General features: G+C 37.9%; 1 protein-coding gene across 1 annotated transcript; it reads right to left on the bottom strand.

Annotated features, from left to right (window-relative positions):
- Positions 1–184: 184 nt before the first annotated feature.
- wdfy2 (WD repeat and FYVE domain containing 2) lies at positions 185–22754 on the bottom strand. Its single transcript, XM_004081538.5, has 12 exons — positions 22464–22754; positions 19751–19818; positions 17690–17763; positions 15644–15698; positions 11673–11826; positions 9943–10055; positions 9084–9210; positions 8637–8742; positions 6380–6481; positions 5023–5153; positions 4818–4926; positions 185–2851 (listed from the first exon to the last, which is right to left on the bottom strand). Exons 1-12 carry the CDS (start codon positions 22598–22600, stop codon positions 2783–2785), a joined length of 1245 nt encoding a protein of 414 aa, XP_004081586.1. The 5' UTR covers positions 22601–22754; the 3' UTR covers positions 185–2782.
- Positions 22755–24303: the final 1549 nt, after the last annotated feature.

The raw sequence follows: 24303 nt of genomic DNA, 5'->3' as shown, positions 1-24303 counted from the left end.
GTTTATTTGTATTTTTTCAGAACATCTTTAGGTGTCAAAGCTCTAAGATGAACCTTATTTTTGGGCAAATCAAAAGCATTCTGCAGGTGTCGTCAAGCAAATAAAAGAAATAGCCCACGAAAATTGCAGCAGGGAAGCTGTTACAAACAATGATTTTAAAGCAGCAGCACAATTATTCAGCATAGACGGGTGATCCAAATGTCATTTATTCTCACAGTTCCATTAATGGGCAGTAATAATACAAGCTCTCTGCAACAGAAGCCACTGACCTTCAATGTATATTCAAATTTGGAACGCAAAAATATCTAAACAATTTTCCTCACATGCTTCTAGTTTTAGGATTTTTTTCTTTTGCTCATTAAGATTAAATTTTCTTGCAATTCGTTGAACAATCAGACCAGCAACCATCAAATTAATTTTAAGAAAGTTTTGCCACAAAGGAATATTTATAGTAGAAGTAAACAAAACAATTCAGACAGGTAAAGTCTGCATTTGTAGGATGAGCTCATTCGAAAAAATATAAATCAGTAATTTTTGGAAAAGGGTGAGCTTTAAGACCGTTATGGTTAAAATATTTATCCATGAAAACACAAATGTGGTTCTGCATAAAAGTCTTCCTCCCACTAGAAAATCATCACAGATGTTCCTTAATATCAGCAAATGTCTTTCCTCAGTATTGGGAACAGCAGTAAAACAAGTCTGATAAACAAAACCATCATGATTAAAAATGTTTGCCCCTTCAATAAAATTCTTGAGCATTCAGGAAAAACACATTTTGAATTCTGTGGTATTTTAAGGATGGATCTTGACATGAAAATAAAATAAAAAGCTTAACAATGTTAGGTTTTATGAATAATTACTGGCCTAGTATTTGAAGACAATTTCCCACATTTCCTCTGAAGCTAATTACTTTGAAATGACCACTTGTATTAACTCGACATGTCATTAAAAAAATAAAAACACAATCGAATAATCCATAACAATTCTGATGACAGTATATGTAAGGAAAATGGACATTTGTGTCAAACTTTACACAGAGTGCAATTTCAACAGAGACATTTCGTGCTGTTTTATCAAATCTTAAAGCCCAAAAAAATTCATTGCACCAATTGATATACATTTCTGATGCATGTAACAGAAGAGGACATCAGAAAGACCTACACACTCTCTGAAAAGCATAGTGTCAAACATGAGCAGTCATGCAGCATTTTTGGGTTTCTTTAGTAACCTTCATATTTAAAATGTAAAGCTACGTTCACATCCCCCTCGGCGACGCGCATATAGCGGCCCCTTTCAATGAAAAGTCTATGCCAATGCATGTTTCACGCTTCTGCGTTTAAAATTCCTGCGTTCAAGCATTGCTACACAGATTTTAAAGACAGTTTTCGGGCTCTGCGTACAAAACCTGTGGCTGCTGAACACACGTTGCAAGTTAAACCAGGTCGAACTTTTTTTTTTTTTTAACTTGTCCTGTCCAACAGCTGGGCAGACAGATGAGGGCTGAAGGCCTCTTGTGTTGGACATATTTTACTTTAACAACAGGGGTTATGAATCTTCTGACAAACCAGAGGGTTGTTGTAAACGTGGCCCAACCAGGCTCGGCCACTGTTGGAAATTTGGCGAGGCCCAGCACCCGGGGGCAAGGACCAAAACCCACCCCACAGGGACACAGACACCCCCGGCTCAGGTGTAATGCGATCCCCGGCTTGTGACCTTGCCAAAAAAGGCTCAGGGATCCCTCTCCCTGGGTGGAGAGAGCACCGTCAGGCCCAGGAAACCGGCACCCGGGGGACACGGCCGCCGTTGCCAAGGGCCCCGTACCCCCTACCAGGGATGGGGTAGGGGACAGATGGTCCAAGGTCCCACCTTCCTTGCGAAATGAGAGTGTGTGTTTGTGAGGGTGAGTGTGTGCAGGTCAAACTTTGACCAATCAGGGGCTCTGATTTGGTAGTGACGCATGGATGGCGTCTGCTTTCATTCACAAAAGTGCCAACCGCTTGAAATGTGATCGTGGAGGAGAAATGAGCGGGTTGTGCCTGGACGGAATTCCATGACACCAGGTTTTTTCATCCATTGGAATAGAGCTGTGAAACATCAAGCCTGGAGCAAAATTCGCGAGATTTGCACCGCTTCCACATTTCACACCAAGCCTCCTCCAACGGTAGCTACATGCGCTAGTAAACGGTAGAAAAAAAAAAAAAGAAAAAAAAAAGAGAATAAATGTGTGTTCTTGAATGCCCGGTGTGTCAGTAGCTTTACAGATTTTTAAGAGGCATTTTGTTATTGCCTGCAGGGGGCAACAGGCAATAAGCAGCTGTTCAACCTGCAAGATCAAACCGCTTCCTGAGAAGAACATGCTATCTGCTCCAGCGTTTCCAGTCAGAACTGATCCCTTTTAGAATGTAGACAACTCTTTAGCCAGAAACACTACAGTAAATGGAGAGAAGAAAGGCTTGAGTTGCTTGTTTATAATTATTTATTGATTCAAATTGAAAAAAGTCCAATTTAATTAGTTAAATTTGATGCATAACATTTACCATGTAAATTCTCAAAGCCTCCTAGAGTACAAAGATATCTCTGAACATTGGTGTTTCTTCACACAAGCTTTGGGTACCGTTAACCGAGGAAGTGCCCCCTTTTTCTTCTCAGGCTTTGCTGGCCTGCAGCATACAGCAGCGTTACTATGAATGTGCGAGACCATAGTTGAAGAGTTTCGGAACTAGTCAAGTGGAGCCTGAAAGGCTTTTTCCCCACCAAGAGCTTTGCGAGCTATAAATCGCCTTCAATTATCTGAGTGTCTTTCAAACTGCTTATCTTCTGGAAACTTGAGGACTGGATTCATGTCCCATATCTGCAAAGAAACAAAACAAAAAACATCCTCGGTTTGTTAGGATAATCACATACATGTGCATGCGTAAAAACACATCTAGCTACAACTCGTTAAACGAGGTGTAATGATCTGGTTTAGAGAGGGGAGAATGAGCATTTTAATGTGAGCTTAAACGTTGTCTGCAAAGTGTCATGTACTCAGGACTTTTAATTCCTTGCTGAGAAGTTGGACAATGTTGGTGTACACAACAACTTTTAAAAAATTGATGGGATTCTGATTAACAAATGTTTTCATTGATTCTCTCTTTTGAATTTTCAATAAAACTTATTATTTTTTTGTCTTTTAGGATTTCTTTTGTGTACAACTACTTATGTTTATGCGTCTATTCCAAAAAGACGTCACAAATCTTTGATCCTACACTTGCTTTACTCTCAATGGCAGTAAGTCACCATCTATTTTTGTTAGCCACTGAGAAAAAGGGCTGTATGCCTGTTTTCCGCTATACATATTATGATCAAAATAGACACACCTTAGCAAAGTGGCAACAGGTCAAACCAGAACCTAGGAGGCTTTCATAGATGATACTCAAGAGGACACTCAAAGAAAAAAGACTTATTGGAAAAAAGGAACATTTTATGATGATCGTTATGATCAAGATTCATAAGAACAACCAGTTTGTATAAGAAGGACTTGTCACAAGTGGAATTAGAACCCATATGATGATAGTTGTTGACTTAAATAAACTAGTCTATTTGGATACAAACATCAAGTTCAGAGGGCTAGTGGTACAGTGGTTAACACTCTTGCCTCACAGTGAGAAGACCCTAGTTTAAATCCCAGCGGAGTCCTTCCTGTATGGAGTTTGCATGGTCTCCTCATTGATGCGTGCATGGCCTTTCTCCATGCACTATGACTTCTAAAAACATGCTTGATAGGCTGATTGGTGTTTAAGTGTGAATGTTAAATAAGTGTGGCTACATGGTCAATTGACAGACCGGTGATCTGTCCAGGGTGTACCCCATCTCTCTTCAACAGTAGCTGGAATAGGCTCCCATCACCCCAAAAGGAATTAAGTAGATAAAAAAATGAATGGATGGATGACCATTAGGCTCCTACAGGAGCTCTATATGAAGCTCTATAGTGAAATCAGTGGGATTTAAGGCAACCCTTTTTACTTTAAGGTGTCCTCTCAACTCTGTGTTCTTTTAACCACTTAGCAATGCTGCTAAATAAAAGCTAGGCAAAATTAAGATAAGCAAAATACTTATAATTATCCAATGAATGAAATAACAAATACTTAAACGTACATTGTGTCCTGTTACAACTTGTTGCATTTTTGTAACAGTTTGTATTTATTTGGAACAGTCACATGATTGAAAATCCTTCATTCATCCAGGTGGATTCCATTAAAGTAGTGGGTAATCTGTACTTAGTTTATTGTTAATTATAGAAGACGTTTCACTTTTCCCTCATGAGTCTTTCTCAATTCTAGCCAACTGTTACTTGTGCATAAAAGCTACCTATTTTCATTTCCAATTTTGCTTTTACAAGAACTCCACTTGATTTATTTTGTAATATATTAAGGAATGCTCCAATAGGAGCCTTGTAGTGTTTGTAGTTCCTAATTTTTCTTGTTAGTGTTGAAGATGCACTAGTGGGAATTGGACCATGAGGATTGGAGGACCTGGGGCTTATTCAAGTTTTCATTAAGTGAAGGTAATGTTATGCAAAAATTGTGAGTCTATTTAGAAGGACAAACTGAACAAGTCCCATGGGGAGGCTTAATTAACTTTAATTTTTTTTTTTTCATTTGTTTAAATGAAACGTTCCTGCTGGTAAATAAGTGTAAAATTTGATATCTTTATAGAAGTGGTATCTTAACTAAAAAAAGTCACATTCACTTCCCTATAGTATTAACTCAGTACAGTATGTCATTGCTCTACCATACTTCTCTTAGAACTCATGAAAACCGAGGGATCATCCAGACCTTGATAACCTTGTCTGTGCCAGAGGTAAGCAGGATTCCAATAGTGGACTCGTAGTGCATGTAAACAATGTTGTGCTCGCTGTTGTGAAAGGTGGACGTGGACACTCGGCTGGAAGACACAGAGGGAGCAGGGGTTTTCAGTGTGTCGGCGCCAAGAAGGCCAGGAGCACCAAGAGTCGTTGCATGGCGGCTGACTGTTACTCACTCCTTCTCAGGGATGGACTCATGACAGGTGTTGCACACACGGACCGGAAACTCAAAGCCCATGAGGGGGATCGGGGAGCTGTTGGACGAACACTTGGCACACACTGCTTCACCGCACTTCCTGCAGTGGTGCTGCCAAAAAAATACACAAGATAAATCCATGCCAGTGCCAATGAAGCGCGTCGTTAAAATGTGTATTGTCACAAAAATATGCAGCCCTTTAAAGGTCTTAGGAAAAAAAACAAGCACTGGTTTCTTGGGTGCACAAGAAACTAAGTGGTCATTTGCAGCCGTCATAAATAAGCCGTCACTGGACTTCAACAATTGGTAATCCACTTCTGACCTCTGGGAAATTTCTAGGGCACTGGATTTTGGAATAGTAGATTCAGACAGTTCTACAAATGGCAAATGCACTATATCGTGCACCGAATAGTGAGTAGTGAAGGAATTCAGAGATAACCCTAGTCAACTGAAAGGTCAGTAACGGAAAGGGCGCGTAGAGCCAGGTCATCTGCATAAAACAAGGGCAATTCAAAGTTTTTTGTTACGTTTACTTGTGTCCTTGCTGTTTTATAGCAGTAAAATGAGTTGACACTTTGTGTGTTCGTACTCTGAAGTACTACTTGGTACTATGAAGTAACGGTAATATGAGGAACAAGTTGAATTCACAGCTAAAGTCCGTTAACTCACATCAATGTTACACCTTTCATAATATTTCAGAAGTAGATTACGCAAAAACTAAACAATAAAATGAGTTTATACTTTGTGTGTTAGTATCTTATGGAGTTTTAGGTAGTATTATGAAGGAACTGGAATCTACCAATTTGAGGAGGATGTTTTTTCAAAGTCAAAGTCTGGAAAAGAGATAATTTGTGTTTTTGTAATTCCTTTTATTAGTGAAAATGTCCAAACGTGTACAGTCATTATTATCACCGAATGGCGTAAATAGCGTATACTTATATGCCGCTTTTCTACCTTCTTCGAATGCCCAAAGCGCTTTACAGTCACAGTCCCATTTACCCACTGATGGCAGCTCCGCTGGCGCCAACCTCCCACCAGGGGCAAAGTGGGGGTTCAGTGTCTTGCCCAAGGACACTTCGACACATGCAAGGAGGGAATCAAGCCAGCAATCTTCCGATCAGAGGTCGACCGCCCTACCACTGCACCACGGCCGCCCCGCACCAGAGTTTCTCCACCAGATAGTTTCTCGTGCGCCTGAGAAACTATCTGGAACACACGAGAAACCAGTACTGGGCTCCGTACAAAAACACGAAACAGCAAAACTGCTCAATTTTTTAGTTAGTTTGACTGCGTAGGTTCAGCTGGTTGGACTTAGAGATGTCATGGATGTAAATTACCTGTCGCAGGCCGATCCTCCTTCTGTCCCACATCTGTTTGAAGTTCCAGAAGAACGGCTTCTCACATTTCTGACAGGAATCACTGTCCAGCCACTCAGGGGTCTGTCATTGTTCAAAACAAGATCCCACTTTACCTTTTCTTTTTTCTAAAAACTATTATTGAAGATAGAACCTAAATAAGTCATATGTTTTTTTGTTTCAACCACTGACTGGACTGAGTGAGCGTGACTTCCCCCTTAATGGCTTACTTCTGGTCCCATAGAAATGAAGTCAACTGAATCGCCATTCGTTTGTGATACGGCTTTTGCTACGTTGGAGCCAGACGTCATCCGTAACTTGATTGGTCCGAGTCAATCTGATTCAACGTTTCTATGGAAAGCACTCTCGCCAATCAGTACAGAGATTGTTGGAAGCCCTGTCACTTTAAAGCTGCATTGGAAGAATCTGTCAATCAAACGTTTAATGTGTGGGACGAAAGCGCCACACACTTTTATTGAGGCATCTGACTGCCCATTTATGACTTAAATAATTTGCGCTACTGAAAAAATATCATGAAAAAAAATTAGGATTGTTAAGAATGTGAGAAAAAAAGTATCAGAGCAAAAATGGTAATTATGAAAAACAGTAAAAGCTGTTTATTCCTCTATAGAATCTATGTGATTTTGGCTTCTTGTTGCTTCAGCCACAAGATGGCAGTAACACAACTTTTCACGCTCTTGCTAACCCTCCTGAAATGAAGTGATGGGTATTACTGTGAGCAAGTGATGCATAATAATAAAATAGCCATCAAAAAGATGAAGTCCAGTCTTTGAAAGGTAAAGGTAATATTTCACGTTTATTTGAATGTGTAGGAAGTAAAAGAAAGGTCAAGTTTCTATCTGAACTTTTTTCCTTCTTCAAACCAGGCTTGCTTTCAGATAACTGAGGAGTGTTTGAGGATATATTCCTTTTTAAACGAGTTTATCCATGCAATCATGAAGAATCAACAGTTTCTAATGTCAATTGTAAGGATGTATTGTTTCTGTATAAGTGTAACTCAAACACATGACACGCGAAGGCGCCTTTGGACGATACGGCAAAGAATGGTGTCTGCAGTTCTCCAACGTGACCTCAGGATCCAGACGCTGCTAGAGATTGGCTCCTGTTTAACTTCTTTTTTTTAAAAGGATATTCAAATACTTCAAATTTCTACAAAAAACTAAAATTTCTATGTAAAAAAAAAGAAATGTTAGGTATTTAATTTAATGAAAACAAGAAAATAAAAGCAGTTTTATTGGCTGTGATGAAATTTTACCTAAATAACCATTCCTATTACATTTCGAAGACCCCTATCTCAATAGCATGATGAAAGCATTCCTTAAAAACCTAAATAACTTGGTCCATCTTGTCTGTCCTGTGGTAAATTATCATTCCACTAGGGGCAGTAGAAGGGCTTTTTCTGCTCATTTTAAAATGGCTGCTTTCATTAAAATCTTAAAAACACTTTTGGTGGGAAAAGTTTTACTAGTTTTTTAAAAGTTTATGATGACATTAACCTGTCTATTGTTATTCATGTTTTTAAATGACTACTTGCTGTATTGAAAGAATGCAAACTTTGTTGATAATTATTTCTTTATAACAGCTACGAATGTGTAGATCAAAGTTGAGACAGTGGGCAAATCAGGATTCTTTTCCTAAATATTCATGTCAATACTTTTGAATCTCAAACTAACATTGTTGTGAGCAAAATCTACCAAATCATACATAATTAAGACTGTTTACAAATCATGAAAATTATATTGGTTGTTACAAAACATCTTAATTCTAAAAAAAAAATATATTATTTTGTGAATTTTTGTGATGTAGTGGGCTTTACAAGTCCGTCGTTTTAGCCCTAGGATGAGTTTCAGTGGAGGGAATACTTAGGTAACTGGAGTTCAGACTGGGAGAAAGACACAGCACATACTGATACTGATACTGAAGCACAAAGTGTCTCTGATTAAACGTAGAAGAAATTGAGTCTAACAGTGCAGACCTCATAAAGCTGAAGCCAGATGGTGAGACAGGAATTCAAACAAAGTTCTGCTAATCAGATGAGTCATTCTTGGACCTCTGCTCTGCGTTTAAAAACATTTAGGATTCTACTTAACTGCGGTTGCATCTCTGCACAAACCCATGCATTTTCAGATCTTTTTCACACCTTGGGACATTTCTGTGTTTGTGAGTCAGACTGATGATAGTCAGCAATCAATCTGATGACCTCTTTGCCCACTCTCACCTCTTCCCGTGTCACATTCATGTCCCAGATGACCATCCTTCCATCTGAGCTGCAGGAGATGAGGTGATGAGTGGGTGAAGCATAGCACAAGCCCTGAACTTTGTCCCTGAAGAGGGAAACCACAAACAAAGTATTTCATCCACCAAGAACATTAAAATTGTTCAAATGCAATCCCTTATGGTGTATATTCAACAAATAAGCATGGATGGAAACTAGTTTTTTGCAGAGACCTCTGGGAAATTTCTAGGACACTGGATTTTGGAATAGTAGATTCAGACAGTTCTACAAATGGCAAATGCACTCTATCATGCACTGAATAGTGAGTAGTGAAGGAATTCAGAGATAACCCTGGTCGACTGAAAGGTCAGTAACGGAAAGGGCGCGTAGAGCCAGGTCATCTTCATACTTTACATTCAAGGGCAATTCAACGTTTTTTGTTACGCTTACTTGTGTCCTTGCAGTTCGATAGCAGTGCCAGTCCGTCCTCCGATGTCCCACATGATGATAGACTGATCTGAGCTGCCCGAGAACAGCATCCTGTGAATAGGATCCCAACACAGTGCTGTGATATTCCCTGCAGAAAAGCACAGAAAAGTAAGTAACTTGTTTAGGACCGTGTGTGCTTGTTTCCTTAAAGCCTGCAGCAACATCTTCAAATTTCATTCAAATGATTGGCGCAAAGTGCATTAAATTGACTAAAAGACTGTGTTTCATGTCTTATTTTGCACATTTCTAGTTTTCTTCATAGGCCAAGGAGCGACAAGTTTTTTTCAGGAAGCAATGCCACTTTCCAAAAAAACAACAACATCATTTTAGAGGGTCTTAAGTCTGAAATGATTAACAGAGTCCTCACTCACTGAAAATCAGCTGGCTGAGTCAAGTGTGAGAAGATATTTTTTAGCTCTGCTCTGCTCTTGTGCAGATCAAATTCTCTGGCTTGAAAGGAATCTAAGGCTGGGGCCATAATGAGCTTCATGTTATGCTGTGAAACAAAAACTATAATCCTCCTGTTTTTTCTCAACGTGTAACAAGAAGTTAACATTTAAAGCTGCTGCTTTTGTTTCATCTACATTAAATTCTTTTTTTTAATGCTTTAAGTCCAGAAACCAAGCTGCAGAACAGATTTTTTTATTGCTCATTTGCTGAAAAGGGTTTTATTGAGACAGCCGCAAATGTCATGTTAAAAAGTATTACTTTGATGTTAAAATGTTTTTTTTCTTTTGTCAAAAGCAAAATATGTTCATCAGAATAGCTACAAACCTGATTTTGCTTAAATGTGATCCAAGTGTGTGTTTTTGTTGTGTACCTGTGTGTCCTTTGAAGGTGGTAACTAGGCTGCATCTGTCCTGCTCCAGCTTTAGGATGGTCACCTGACCAGACTGGTCACCTACAAAGGCGTGTCTGGTCTCGACGTCAAATCTTGTTCGGAATTAAGGTGAAAAAAAATGGAAAGATCTGCCGTGTCAACTCAGATCCTTAGCTGTTGTCTACACCTCTACAATTCAGTTCAACTCAGGAAAACTCAACACTGACTGGATTCAAAGGTGCAAAAACTACTAAAAACCAAAGTAAAAGATTTTAACAATGTTAGAGAATAGCTCTCAGCTCGTTTACCAGCTGCTGTCAGAGTTCTCCTCTGGCCTGGTTAAGTCACTACACACCGAAATCAGTACATGTTCACGCGGAGGCACATAAAAGATAACTACACAAACAAAATACCTTCAATATCATCCTGCATTAAGTCGCCTGCATAAGAAAATACTAACCCAAATAAGTTGACAGTAAGAGAACTTTTTTCCCAATGACCAACGAAGATCAGCAAAGAGTGAGAAAGTCAATAACTTAAGATCTAAAAAGGTAAATTTATATCTCTTTTCACCCTATTGAAAAACTTAAAATGTTTTAAACCAAGATGGTGAAATCAAACGTTTTAAAGGTATTCCTTCAGTATTACCAAGTCAACAGATTATTGACACAGTTCAATCAATGGCTATTTCACTACCAAGAGAATTATTGCACCAATTGTGTTTCAGCTAAACAGCTAAAAACACCTTAAGAATTAACCCTTTTTGCCGTTGCGGGCTGGTCTGTTGGCAAAGAGTAAGCCCACCCCCACTTCCCATAACCCATCTGTTTACTTGCTCTCCTGCAAGCTTACAGCACCTCACATCCCCAGTGTACCATTACTGGTACAACAAAAATAGACAAAAATGCTATTTTAAATTGGTCTTTAAACAAATTGAAGCCCATAATCCAACATAATTAATTTAAATATGTTTTATCTGACTTTTTGTCCATTTTAAAGATCACTCTCTGTGGAATGCTTTAACAGTAAAAGCTCGTTTAACACAACACCCATGACACCATCACACCCTAAAATGTGGTCATTTCTCCCTAAAGTAACATACTTTGAAAAATACTTTCAAATTAAAACAACTAATTGGACATTTTGATGTACTAAAAGTTATAGTTGGAGTGTTAAGTGAAATCCTATTTTAAGTAACAAATTAACCTTTCGATAGTAAATTCCGATTTAAATAATCGATGATAAAAGCAGATTTCTATGCACACATTTCTTCAATTCTCCAAAACCAGCTGTCATAAAAAGGGTGTGAATCAAAAGATTTTTTTGAAACTTTTTTTTGAAACTATGTAAAAAATTCATAGACTAACAAGACTTCAACACTCTGATGACCTCGCGGTAGGCTCGTTGGTATGGACCAGGGTCACTGCAGAGCTCTCCCTGCCTTTCATCTGCTCATTACAAAAAGATGCACATACTGTTTCCTAGACAACAGCATGACTGATCCCTGTTGATAGATTTTCTTATTAGCACAAACTTTCTGCATGCTAATTTCAGTCAACCTCGTGTAGCCCAAAATAGCCCAAGATATTACAAAATATTGCTTTTAAGATTAAAAAAACTCACAGAAAGCCTTGACACTTCGTACTCAATAAAAACTAATTCCCTTGTGGTGTTAAGAACCTGTAAGTAAGAACAAAATCAACAACAGAAAAGTGACTTTTAAAGGATACTGCAGTCCTGAAACACATGCAGTGGTGTTGTATGTCCCCAGCAGCTGGCCGCTCTCTGAGCAGTGCCATGTTAAGCTTTTGTCCTGCCCGGTGCTCAGGAGCCACTCCACCTCCAACACAAAGAGCACCACCGTCATCCTGGTACCTTGATGGTCTGGACACACACAAAAAATGCACAAATGTTTAGAGCAGGACATCCATTTATTGTTCCTTTTGATCAGTGTAGCAGTTATAGAACTGGAGATAAAACCTTTTTTTTTTTTTAACTTGTCCTGTCCAACAGCTAGGCAGGCAGATGAGAACTGAGGGCCCCTTGTGTTGGACATATTTTACTTTAACAAGAGGGGTTATTAATCTTCAGACAAACCAAAGGTATGTCTGAATAAACCCCTTTTGTAATTGAGGCCAAACTTTATTAATTTCAACCATGTTTGAAAATCTTTGGTGTTGGACCGGACGGAAAAGGAAAGAAGGGAAGAAGAGAGAGGGATGTTAGAGAAGATGTTAGAGATAAAACCTTACAGTAGAAACTACTAGTAGGCACAAGCAGTAATAGTTTTTTCCTATGGGCAATGTGGGCGGTCGCCCACGGCGCAATCTCGTAGGGGGCGCACACAAAAAATTAAATCAAACTAAAAAAAATTGCCTTCCCCGTAATTTTCCTAGACTAAAGCCACTCATTTCCACGTCATGTTTATGAAATTCGCGCTAGGTCGCCCCTACCATCGTGTCAACTTGCTGCTATAATGATAGTATTTTGCACTGTGTGTGGAGAACACGCTGGATGAGCGCGTGCAAGGGGGTGGGGGTGCGCACAGGGGAAACCAACTTGCAGCTGCAGAGGGTGTGAACAGGTAGAAAGGAAAAGCAGGTCGGGAGGTGGGGGAGGGGCTTAGAGTCACCGCTTATGATTCCGGACCACAACAAACTACCTGCTGCTTCCTAATAAATACATAAAAAATATGTTTCATTCATTAATTTAATATGCTTTATTGGGTTAAGTGGATTTTTTTTAAAGTAAAAGAAAGAAAAATAGGAGTTGGCATCAAAGTGAATTTGTTTCCATCATCTCACTCATCTGTTGGTGTTTGAACTATTCAAGGGTTCAGGTGCCCCGTTAAGAAACAAAAGAAGAGGAAAAGAACACTCCAAGAATGAAGGAATGCAGGCGGTGTCCAAAATTAACACTCGCTAGGCGCCAAAAACGACCAAATTTACTGTTTAAAGAGTCAAATTTTGAGCAACATTTGGCTAAGTTTGCACTTAATTAGACTAGTCCTGTAAATTAGCTTAAAGGTGGATTTCATCTAGGCTCCTCCGTCGTACAGGCAATGCTTTAGATGCAGTGTACACACCCGTTTGTCTTTTGTTGTTCGGTTTTATGCAAGCAAATGAACAGATTTAATTCATTCATAATTCATGTCAGGGTTGTGTTAAGCTCATGAAAAAAAAACCAGAAAAGTGTGGCAATCTTTACCAGAAGCCAGTAAGCCTTCAAAAAATAAACACAAACAGATACGTGTTAAGTGTGAACTAACTGCATACCACATCTCAATTGTGAATTAAACTATGCAAGTATATTTTACTTATGTGATTAATAACGTAAAATAAATGATATATTTTGTTCTTGTGTTTGTATTCATGCAGGCTGGGGCGGGGCTGGAAAGGGGGTTGAGGGTGCCGTCCAGTGTTTCGTCCATGGCGTCAAACTAGCCAGGATCGCCTCTGGACTAAGGTTTAGCATTATACGAAGATGAGAAAGTTTTATGGTTCACGCAGACATAAAAAAGGTAGTTTACTTATTATTTTCTCAAAAAAAGTTTAAGAAAATAATAAATAAATGAAAATTGTCAGCTATTGGGAATCCATTTTAGGGACTTTAGTTTGTTTTTTCTTAAGCATATCGCTCCTCGGTTTTGGTTTTTCAAAGTCACTGAACTGCACAAGAACTATTTATTAACAGTCTAAGCATTAGATATATTACTACTGCTTTTAGTCATGTTGTAGCACATTTGCATACCTCCTCCAAGCCACTTATTTGAAACTCCTCCAAACAATCTACTGCATAAATGAGTGATATTTCCATATACTTGTCATAGCTTGTTCTAAGAGCTTAAAACTCCAAATGTGCTAGTGATAAGTATGGTATTCCAGATGTTCTTTGGGTGGCATAGAATGCACTCAGCAAAAAAAAAAAAGAGTCTGCATGGTACAAGATGAACTCCTCTATTGTGGCCCTCTGATTAAAAATAATGTTTTTAATTTTTAAAAGGTTACTGCAAAGTAGAAAGAAAGGAAATATTAACGTAAAAGTGAAATAACTCAAACTTTTTTCTAGGGATTTACAAACAGTTGTAGGACATACGCATCACTCCGTGTGGCTCCTGACTACAGTACCCATGATGCACCAATAATCCATTAACAGTTCAGCTTTGTGGTTTCCCAAACTAAAACATTTTGACTGACTTTTGACTGTCATGCTACACAGAAAATCAATTGAAGGTCAGTAAGCACAAACAGAATTTAAATTATAAGCACACTGGATAACAAGACAGATTTTCTATTTTTGAAGGAATTTTTAAGTTTTAGTTTATGCTCCAAATAATACAGTAAGGGTCACTGAAATAGCTCTGATTTAATTTTAGTTTAGATTTACACATTTATGGTGGAGTCACCTCACAAACGGTAGAATAAACTGTGTTTTTTTTTATCACTGCGTACATAACACTACCTACTACTACATTTCTTGCAGTGAGATGATCCTATGTGGCACAGGGTGTCTTTTATTTTGACAGGAAGTCATAGGAACCTTTGTCAAAAGTTATGAACGATTTCCTGTGTCGGTAAAAAAGGTGATTTTTTTCTCTGTGTTTTATTTATGCAAAAACAAAAACAATATTTCACTTGTATTTATCAGTTACAACAACATAAACACAAATAAGTGTCTTAATTTTCGAGAGGGTGAAGTAAGACTTTAAGATGAATTTGTCCTCAGCTAAGTTCTGAAAAGATGTTTTAGATCATGCAAACACAAACTTCAATTTTATAAGATCAATTGAAATTTTAATGTAATTTTTTAAGATAAATAAATAACATTTTAGGTTAAAACTAGAATTCTGAACAATTTATTAAAGAGCAATAACTGTGGTCTTAAGAATCAGTCATCTATACTTCATCATGTGCATATGGATCCACTATATGTCCACTTTTTTTTTTAATTTGCTCGGATTTTACTCCTAGAATTGATTAACAGACCGATTGATAGGACCTATTCTACTACCAAATGCAACACACTAAAGAAAAAGAGAGATCCTGTGATGGTCAATTAGCTTTTTCAACATATCTGTTTAGATTCTCATTCATCCCGGTAGATTCTATCAAATAAGGTATAAAAAAAATCTGTCAATTGGACTTAATGTTTCAAAATAAATCCAGTCCTGTTGACTGATTTCTTAACCTCTATTTTAATTATTTCAACATAGTGACTTATCTGTATGTTACATTCATGCACCTATATCTGTAAGTGTTTTGTTACAACAGAATTAAGCAAAAAAAAAAGGAACAATATATTAACCCTCACTAAAAGTCTACAATCTGTACTGTAGCTTTGTGGAAAATAATTTATTTTATTATTTATTAAGTTTTAAGGGGATTGAAAAAAAATCAGAAATATCAACCATCCCCTTAGTTACGGAGTCTGAAAGATCTGAAAGAAAAAGTTAGTCTGACTGTCACCAAATGGCCAATACATACAAAACAGCAGTGATAATAATACACTCAAACTAACTCCAAGAAGCCCGATGCTCTGGAAAACGACAAACATGCATTTGCATATGAAGTGCCCTGAAGCCAGTTAATTTTTAAACAAAACTGAAGCTCATTTGACATTTTTCTGTGCGCCCTGGTTCACTTCCAAAAATGTGTGACATTTACTGACTCTGATAAGCGTACACAAACATTTCCTGCCTCACCACTGTATGTGAGAGCCGGGGTCATCTTGTTGTAGTCTTCTGAAAGGGAGAACTCCTAGAAGACAGGAAGCAGATAAGGAGTTGAGCTTAACTGAACCCATGCAGTTGTTGATTTGTTGTGTTAAAATGCGGAGAATCCCTAACGTTCAGCCAAACGTTTACAGGTTCAGATTACACAGCGACTATCAAAATCACTTGTTTTGAACATAAAATTAAAAGTTTTTTTCAAAAACACAAACTTCTATGCAATAAACCAGTCAATTAAAATCTCATTAAAAAAAGGGCCTTTTCAGTAAACAAATTAGGAAGTCCTAATCCACTTTTCTGCAGCCTTTTAAAATATTTTGGGGAACCTAATGCTTTGTGGTTGTCCTCTGATCAAAATCTACAACAAACTCTTCCCCTAAATACTGACTGTCAGTGACTCGTACCGTTTTGTTCCAAAACCAACTTAGTCGACAGTGAACTTTAAACAGAAAAACCGACATTTGGCAGATTCACATGGTGGATCAGAGTGGACCCCTCTGTTGTTTGTCACACTTGTTTGTGATCCTTCGATGCAAACATTACTGCTGTGGTTCCTTTTCACAACAACACGGAGGGCCTTCTGCTGGATGGCTGACTATCCCTGCTCGGGATCAATAACGTTTTAATCCTATTCTATTTTTTGGGGGGGGGAGAAAAAAAACAACATTTCTTTCCTTTAAGTAAAATGCGAGGATTTGATTGAGCAAACCTGCAGAAAAGTCTTAACTATAAAGCAGAAAAAGGCCTAAATTTTACATGGGGGGTTAATGAATCTTCAGTTTTCAGGCTGCAGTGAACAATATCATTTGCCTCTCTGCAGTTCAGGCTCTAATTTCCTTTCTTAGAAATAGGTTTAATCTCCCGTAATACATTAATAAGACATGGTTTGTATCATGTTTTTGTCTCTGTTTAGCTTCTTAAGGGTGCTAACATTGAAAACAAATACCACAAATGCAATGCAGGAAGCAATAAGAATGACTTTCCCTTCAACCATGGCAAGTTTTAAAACCCAAAAACGGCAGGAAGTCCAGTCACACAAAACAGCTTTTCTGCTGGTCATTTTAGTCTTTTAAAGAGACAGAGAGAATCAAACTAAGGGTAGACATGTTTTGAAACCCCACTATTTTATTGAATATTTAAAGGTAACGCTTGGTTAAAGTTGCTCATTTTAATGTAGCTACTTATTTATGTAAATAGTGCAAGAAAACAAGGATCCTTCCTTGTTGTCTCACAGTCACCCAAAACTTTTGAAGTCCTTCTTTTTTCATATATTAATTTAGTTTGCAAGCTTAGTCCACACACACAACTTTTTCGTTTTTCACACATTCATAAATATAGACACAGCTTACACCGTCTACATATTCATTCTTTGACAACATTTTTACAAAAATGTCCAAAAATGCACATAACCTTACCTATAAATGTTGATTTAATTGTTGTAATTTATATACATAAATACACACATTAAAATGAAAATGGTCCTAATCATGAGCTGTGTGGAACTCCACATCGAATTTTTTTTAAATTGTAGATTTAGATTATAAACTTTACATGTTGTCTGTTCTTCAGGGGCAAAAACTCCAACTAATAACATAATTTACCGTAATCAGCTTTGCAAGAAAATTCTTACTGTCAAAAAACGTATGCAACAACATGACCCATTCCAAAGAAAAGTGTGTTTTTGACATATTCTTGTGGCATTTTTCTCATGATGGGGGACATATATAAAGAAAATTAAGATTAAAATTGTGTTTCTGAGTATTTACCCAAGTCGCTGTGAATCAGCAGCAGACAAAAAAAATTGCCATTTGGAAAAGAGCTTATTTGTGAAGTAGAAAATACGCTGGGCGGGCCACAAGCTTCCTGATCTGAGCACTCAGCAATGGGGAGGGGATCAGAATGGGTCTTTAAACAACTTGCCCCGTTTATTTCATGTATTTAAATCAGATGCATAAAATTGAAAATTCAAGCAGACAGCTGGGTTTAAAAAGGAAAGCAGAGCCAGAGGGTTGGACTTACGCAGATGTTTCCAGCAACCGTGCCCACAAACAATCTCCTGGTCTCTGGACTGAAGGCCATGCAGGAACACGATGCTGCAAAAACATGACGGATCACAATCAACATTGTTATATTTAGTAAAACCTCAAAAACACGTTTTCCCTTTTCTGACTTTTCAGCTGATTTTTTGTTTTTGTCTTAGGTTCAATACTTCAGTCATGTGGCAGCTAAACAAAGTCCATCACTTACAAAACTGTCAAATAAAACACTTCTAGCCAAAGTTAAATAACAGTAACTTGAGAAAGGCTAAGGAAAAGAACGATGACAGCATTTTTTACCAACAATAAAGGTTTTATGGAGATGTCAATGGCTGTAGTTCACTGTCTAAAGCTTTAATCACTGAAGCCAAAAGGTTAAATGACAACACAGTACTCCCTGGTGCAAATGTTGCTAAAACAGCTTTCCTTTTTAACTACTACATTTTGTAGCTATTGTTTTTATTTTAATTTCAATATAATTACATATGACTGTGTTTTGTGCGTCTCCAATTAGTGTTTGAAATGAAAAACTACCCTAAAACCTCAGTTTTTTGTTGAGATTTGCAAAACTTATATTTATTATGAAAACTTTTGCACAAAACTTGATGGTTCTGTTTCTTAATATATGCTATTATTACATAACGAATACTGTATTTTCCAGACTATAAGTCGCTGCGGAGTATAAGTCGCACCAGCCCAAAAATGCATTATAAATTAGAAAAAAACACAGATAAGTCGCACTGGACTATAAGTCGCATTTTGACGGGAAATTTATTTGACAAAATCTGAGACCAAGAACTAATAACTTGCACAACCTCATATGACACAATCATAGCAGACTGTTTATCTCGTAATTTCACAGTAATTCTTTCTCATCCTTATTTATTTATTCCTTTCATGAAGCATCATTGGCCAACTAATACTCTGATTTCATCCTATATTTGTAGAAACAGTTGTCATTTTTATTGCATTTCTGAATCTATGAAATCATTGGAAAATAGAATATTATGTTGTTAGCCTTCAAGATCTTACTGTAAAAAAAGGTTTGCTGATTCTCTGAGTCACTTAACATACTCTTAACACTTGACCAGGAACATCATCTCTGTTTCTCACAAATGAACATAACAGGAGGGTTAACAATGTATTTATTTCTTTTTTTTTTAATATAAGTCGCTGCAGAGTATAAGTCGCACCCCTTGCCAAACTATGAAAAAAAGGGCGACTTATAGTCCGGAAAATACGGTACTCAAAGAGGTTTTACTGTCTTAAAAAATAAAACATTTATCTTTTTCATTGAATTTTGAGGATGCAATCCCTGTTGTCTGCTATTGTTAGCTACTGATCTTGCTGACTGTACTGTGGGATTTCCTATGGTTGCACAAGTCCAGGAAAGCCAGGACAAACTGTCATTTTTGAATGCTCTTGTGGAGTTATAATGTCGGGAATGTTCATTTTGTCAACATTTTAAGCAGAAAATGCTGACAAAACATCCTTTTCAGAGTCATTTCAGATAAAAACTCTGTTTCTGTTGTATACATTATCATAGATCAAATCAAACTTTATTTGTAAATCACTTCTCATATGTTGATAACAGTCTCAGTAGTCTTTTAATTTTGATTGTGCCGTTTTTAGGGGAAAAAAAAGGTTTCCTAGGACATTAGTTCTGCAGAACGACAGGAGTTCGATAGAAATTTTCCTCGGAACTGTGGGTGGGACTGTTGGCGCAGAGTAATCCCGCCCCCACAGCACGTCATCCATCGGTTAAGCGCTTTCCAGCCAGTTTACAGCCTCTCACACCACCAACCTAACACTACCACTGCAACAAAAATGCCAAGCAATACTGGGGCCGTCCAGATCAGATGCCAGATCAGAAATACTCAAAAATGCAAAGTAATTAATTTTATTTGTATGTGTCCTCCGTCATGTGACAAATGCCACAAGAACATGCTAAAAAACATCAAAAACAGGATTTTCATCTGAGTGGATCTTCAAGCAAAACAAAGACAATCTAACATACCTCATTCAACAAGACGAAGACACTTACTTTGCATTGTGTGGTGGATGCTGGGCCAGTACTGGTCGCCTTTTCTCTTTAGCAAAACCTGAAGAGTTCTGCGGAGGGATTGTTTTGTTAGTTTTTGTTGCATTTCTTCTACTTCCATTGACCTATATTAAAAAAAAACTGCAACATTTTTATCCTAACATGAAATGGCACCAATGGCGCTTTTCGGAAAAACAAGAAAAAAAATGATGTGTGCGCCAACATTCTTACTGCCCCCCTGAAAGATGCCATCAGCACAAAAAAGCCCTTTTTCTGTCCGGGCCAAGAAAATACAAAGACACATCCAGCTGGAACCACCAGCATCTCGCTCTGCCAGTTTGGAAGAATTGCATTTGTTAAGACTCTGAGCACAACAAAAGAGAGCACATGGACAGTAAAGGTTGAAAATCAGAGGGAAGTACTCTCCTTGTGTGTCTGGAAAATCTAAAATAGCAAGTTTTTCTGTCCTCAGAATTCTCTTGGATCTCCAGAACTTAAAGCTTGCTGATCAGTGTCTAATAACATATTGATCACTCAGATCTAACCACTAATCAACTTTGAGTATGCCCCTAAAGTAAAAGGCAGTTTGCATTCTTCATAAAGCTTATCCTAATAAAGCAAAATATTTAAAAAGCAGTGAATTATTTCACATGAAAAAGACATGTTCTGGCCAAAAGGAGACTTTTTTATATTTGTATTATTATTTATTCTTTTTTCTGACACCGAAATGATAAATAATCATCAGTAACATGTCATAATGTCATAACCATGACAGCCCTTCAAATACTCAAATACTATAATAATAATAATACATTTTATTTATAATGCACTTTTCATTAAAAGAAACCTAAATAAGTGCTATAAGATATGAATAAAAACTCAATTAAAAAGAAAAAAATATGCACATTTTAATACAAAACTAACTTAAAACTATAAATGTAGAACTAAACAGGCAAAAAATAAAAACTATCAGCAGTCATAGGCTTTTTTAAATAGAAATGTATTTAAATGGGCTTTAAAAGAGTCCATGGTCTGTGATGTTCTGAGATAAACAGGAAGCCTTGGTGCAGCAGAACAAAATGTTCGGTCTCCCATCGTGAGGAGCCTGGTGGGGGGGACCTGAAGAAGGAAGCTGCCTGATGAACGGAGGGTACGGGTATGTTTCTGGGGAATGAGGAGTGGTGGGATGGTGGTGCCTGACCGGCCATGCATTTATAGGTGATGATGAGAAGTTTGTATTCACTCCGGGATGAAACAGGAAGCCAGTGCAGCGATTTCAGGATGGAGGTGATGTGTTCATATTTACTCCTTTTAGGATTCTGGCTGCACTGTTTTGGATGTACTGACGTTTTTTTTTATGTTTTTGTTGGGAATGCCAGAAAAGAGGGAGTTGCAGTACTCCAGCCTTGAGGAGGTAAAGGCATGGACAAGTGTTTCTGCGTCGGGAAGTGATAGGAGGGACCCGAGTTTGGAGATGTTTCGTGGGTGGTGGAATGAAGTCTTGTATAGATCCTTTATGTGGTTGTAAAGGTTAACTGAGGGTCGAACCGACTCCTAGGTTGGTGACTGGGGAGGAAACAGTGATGACCTGACTGTCGAAAGTGAACTGGGATATTGAGGAGGAATGAATCTGCCTCGGTTTTGCTGCTGTTTAGCTGTAGGAAATTGCTTTTCATCCATGCCTTTATCTCCTCAAGGCATGTGGTGAGATGGGATAGAGCTGCAGTGGAGTTTGGAGCAGTTTTTGTGTAGATCTGTGTGTCATCAGCAAAAAAATGGAAGGACAATCCATGTTTACTGATGACACGTCCAAGGGGAAGCATGTAAATTATGAAGAGAATAGGGCCGAGAACTGACCCCTGCGGGACACCACATGTCACAGGGAGCGGTCTGGACTTGCATCCTCCCATGAACACATATGCAGTTCTGTCAGTCTGACATGATCGGAACCACTGCAGCACATCTGCATACACATACTCCTCAAATACTTGATTTTATTGCTAATGGTATTATTATTATTATTATTGATGGTAGTAGTAGCAGTAGCAACAGTAGTAGTGGGCCTAGTCCAGTAGTAGTAGTAGTAGTAGTAGTAGTAGTAGTAGTAGTAGTAGTAGGCCTAGTTCAGTATTAATAGTAGTATGTCTATTACAGTAGTAGCAGTAGTAATAGTAGTAGGTCTAGTTCAGTACTACAAGTAGTATGTCTATTACAGCAGTAGTAGTAATAGTAGTAGTCCTAGTTCAGTATTTGTAGTAGTATGTCTAGTGGAGTAGTAATAGTAGTAGTAGTTGTTGTTGTTGTTTTTGTGTCGTAGGCCTAGTTCAGTATTAGTATATGTACAGTACAGCAACAATAGTACCAGTAGTACCAAATAGAACCGGCATATAATGCCGGTTTTGTTTGAGTATTTTCTATTTTGTTTTTGTTTTTTCACTCTTGTGTTACTTTTATGCAAGTTGGCGTTTATGAGCAGCTATTAGGAGTCATTAGTTCTTTACTGTTAACCGGTTGTACTAATTGAACAAATATTTTAGCTAACAGATGCCTATATCCAACACTTGCACTGAGGGACTCAAGAGAACTTGCATGCATTTGTATTTGATAAAATACTGCTTTCAGACTGGCATGGGAGAAACTGTAAAACAGATTATTAAGAAACACAGGCAGAAAAGGTACTGTGGATGGTCTGTTGACCGCCCGGAATGCAGCTTACCCGTCTTCAGACAGACTGATTAATCCGTCACCTTTGGGGAGAATAACCGCCGTGATCACAACATCGTGAAGATCTCGGATTTCGTTCAGCAGGCATGGCTTCAGCGCCGGCGATGGTGGTGGAACTCCGTCCGCCATTGGTCAATTTTGCACAAACCTTTCACGATCTTGATGCAAGGAAACGTAACCCACCGCGGCGGAACGGCAGGCCAGTCTGCTGCTACATGTATGTGTTGTGACGGCGGCTACAGGTCCACACTGTCAGCTGACAGCACACGTACACACGCCCACTGCAGGCGCACAAGCACACAACTTCCGGTCAAAAAAATAAAATAACTTAAGAGAGACGTTTTTTTGATTTTAAGAAAAAAGACAGAAAGACATCGGATACATTGGATCAGATACATCTGATGTAAACTGCTAATTATAACCAAACTCGTTACACTGGTTGAACATAAATATTAAATATCATGAGAAATGAAAACTGTTCACATTTCATAAAAAAAAAAAAAATTATGAATGGGCAGAAAATCCCTTATGGAGCCAAAAAATAAATTTCAAAATACAGTAACAAAACCGATACACATACGTCGGGGGTCTCCAGAGGAAGTTTTAGAATTATTATGGGATGGGCAAATAACCTATGGCTTGGCGGCCGTTTTGTAGCAAAGTTTGAGATTTGGTGTTTTTCGACAATAAGGGAAAAAGACATTTTAGTTCTTGAGATTTTCAGGGAATTTACACACATGCAGCTAGTCAAGTCGATAAACACAACAGAAGTTTCATTGACCTTGGATTTTCGGAAGAGGCCGCCATCTTGAATTTTCAAAAAAAGCACCTTTAGTACCTGCTACAGACGAAAAGTCATCTTAGAGTTTTTATTATAGATGGTCTCGTAACTTCTTGGGCATCAATGGCAAGCTGCTGTGGAAAAAAATGTTGGAATTAGAAGTTGTAGATTATGAACGTGGCGATTTCCTATTGGTTGTAATCTTAGCCAGCTCGTAGTACATTTTTTATCGAAATTGGCATACAAATCGAACATGTGATTCTCTGGCTCAAGCTAAAAGAAACAATGTAACAACTGACATCACAATGTTAAAATTGTGGGCGTGGTAAATAAATAACCATCGCAAAAACATCTGCTGACTCAGCTTAAATGAAAGAATTCAGAATTTTTTTTTAACACTAGCTAAACGAATACACACTTGCTGGGGATATCCAAAGGAAGTTTTGAAATCATTATGGGATGGCCACACGAACGACGGTTTGGCGCCAATTTGTGCCGAAATCTGAGATTTTACGATTTTCGCATTTTTCCAAAATATGGGAATATGAACTTTTTTTCCTAGCAATTTTCATGAGATTTTACACACATGCCACTAGCCTAAGTCTACAACCACCCCTGGAGTTTTACCAACCTTTGACCTTGGTAATAGGCCACCATCTTTAATTTAAAAAAAAACGCCTTTAGCACCAGACACAAATGAAAACTTGTCTTAGGGATTTTTGCTGATCATCTCGTAAAAGTGCTGTTCTTTTATTACTCGCACATTTTTTACGGAATACAGTGAAAATTTAATGCATGCATCTATGGCTAGAACTCAACAAATTGATATAACATTGGATATGAACATATAAGGAATGTGGGTGTAGTTAGCAAAAAAATCTCCATTGCAAAGCAAAAAGAAAATAATTTTTTTTGCTGATTCTTCTGAGACTTATGTCGATCTGTTCGATATCCCCAGGCGACCAATAAATTGTACATTTATTTTACACAAACAGAGGGCCCTGGCATTGCTTTCCTTTCGTTTCTGTTTTCTCACCAGCCTTTTGCAAAA

Source organism: Oryzias latipes, chromosome 21 (assembly GCF_053564925.1).
Source record: "Oryzias latipes strain Hd-rR chromosome 21, Olatipes_Hd-rR_3.1".
Taxonomy (NCBI): Eukaryota; Metazoa; Chordata; class Actinopteri; order Beloniformes; family Adrianichthyidae; genus Oryzias; species Oryzias latipes.
This window is presented reverse-complemented; position numbering and strand designations above follow the sequence as displayed.

Bases quoted from the DNA above. Each gene is read 5' to 3' on its own strand.
- wdfy2 (XM_004081538.5), bottom strand. From the start codon at position 22,600: ATGGCGGACGGAGTTCCACCACCATCGCCGGCGCTGAAGCCATGCCTG. The intron at 17,764-19,750 runs GTAAGTGTCTTC...ATGTTTTTGCAG, and splicing joins CATCCACCACACAATGCAAA to CATCGTGTTCCTGCATGGCC. The intron at 2,852-4,817 runs GTCTGGATGATC...GTTTCTTTGCAG, and splicing joins GCACAGACAAGGTTATCAAG to ATATGGGACATGAATCCAGT.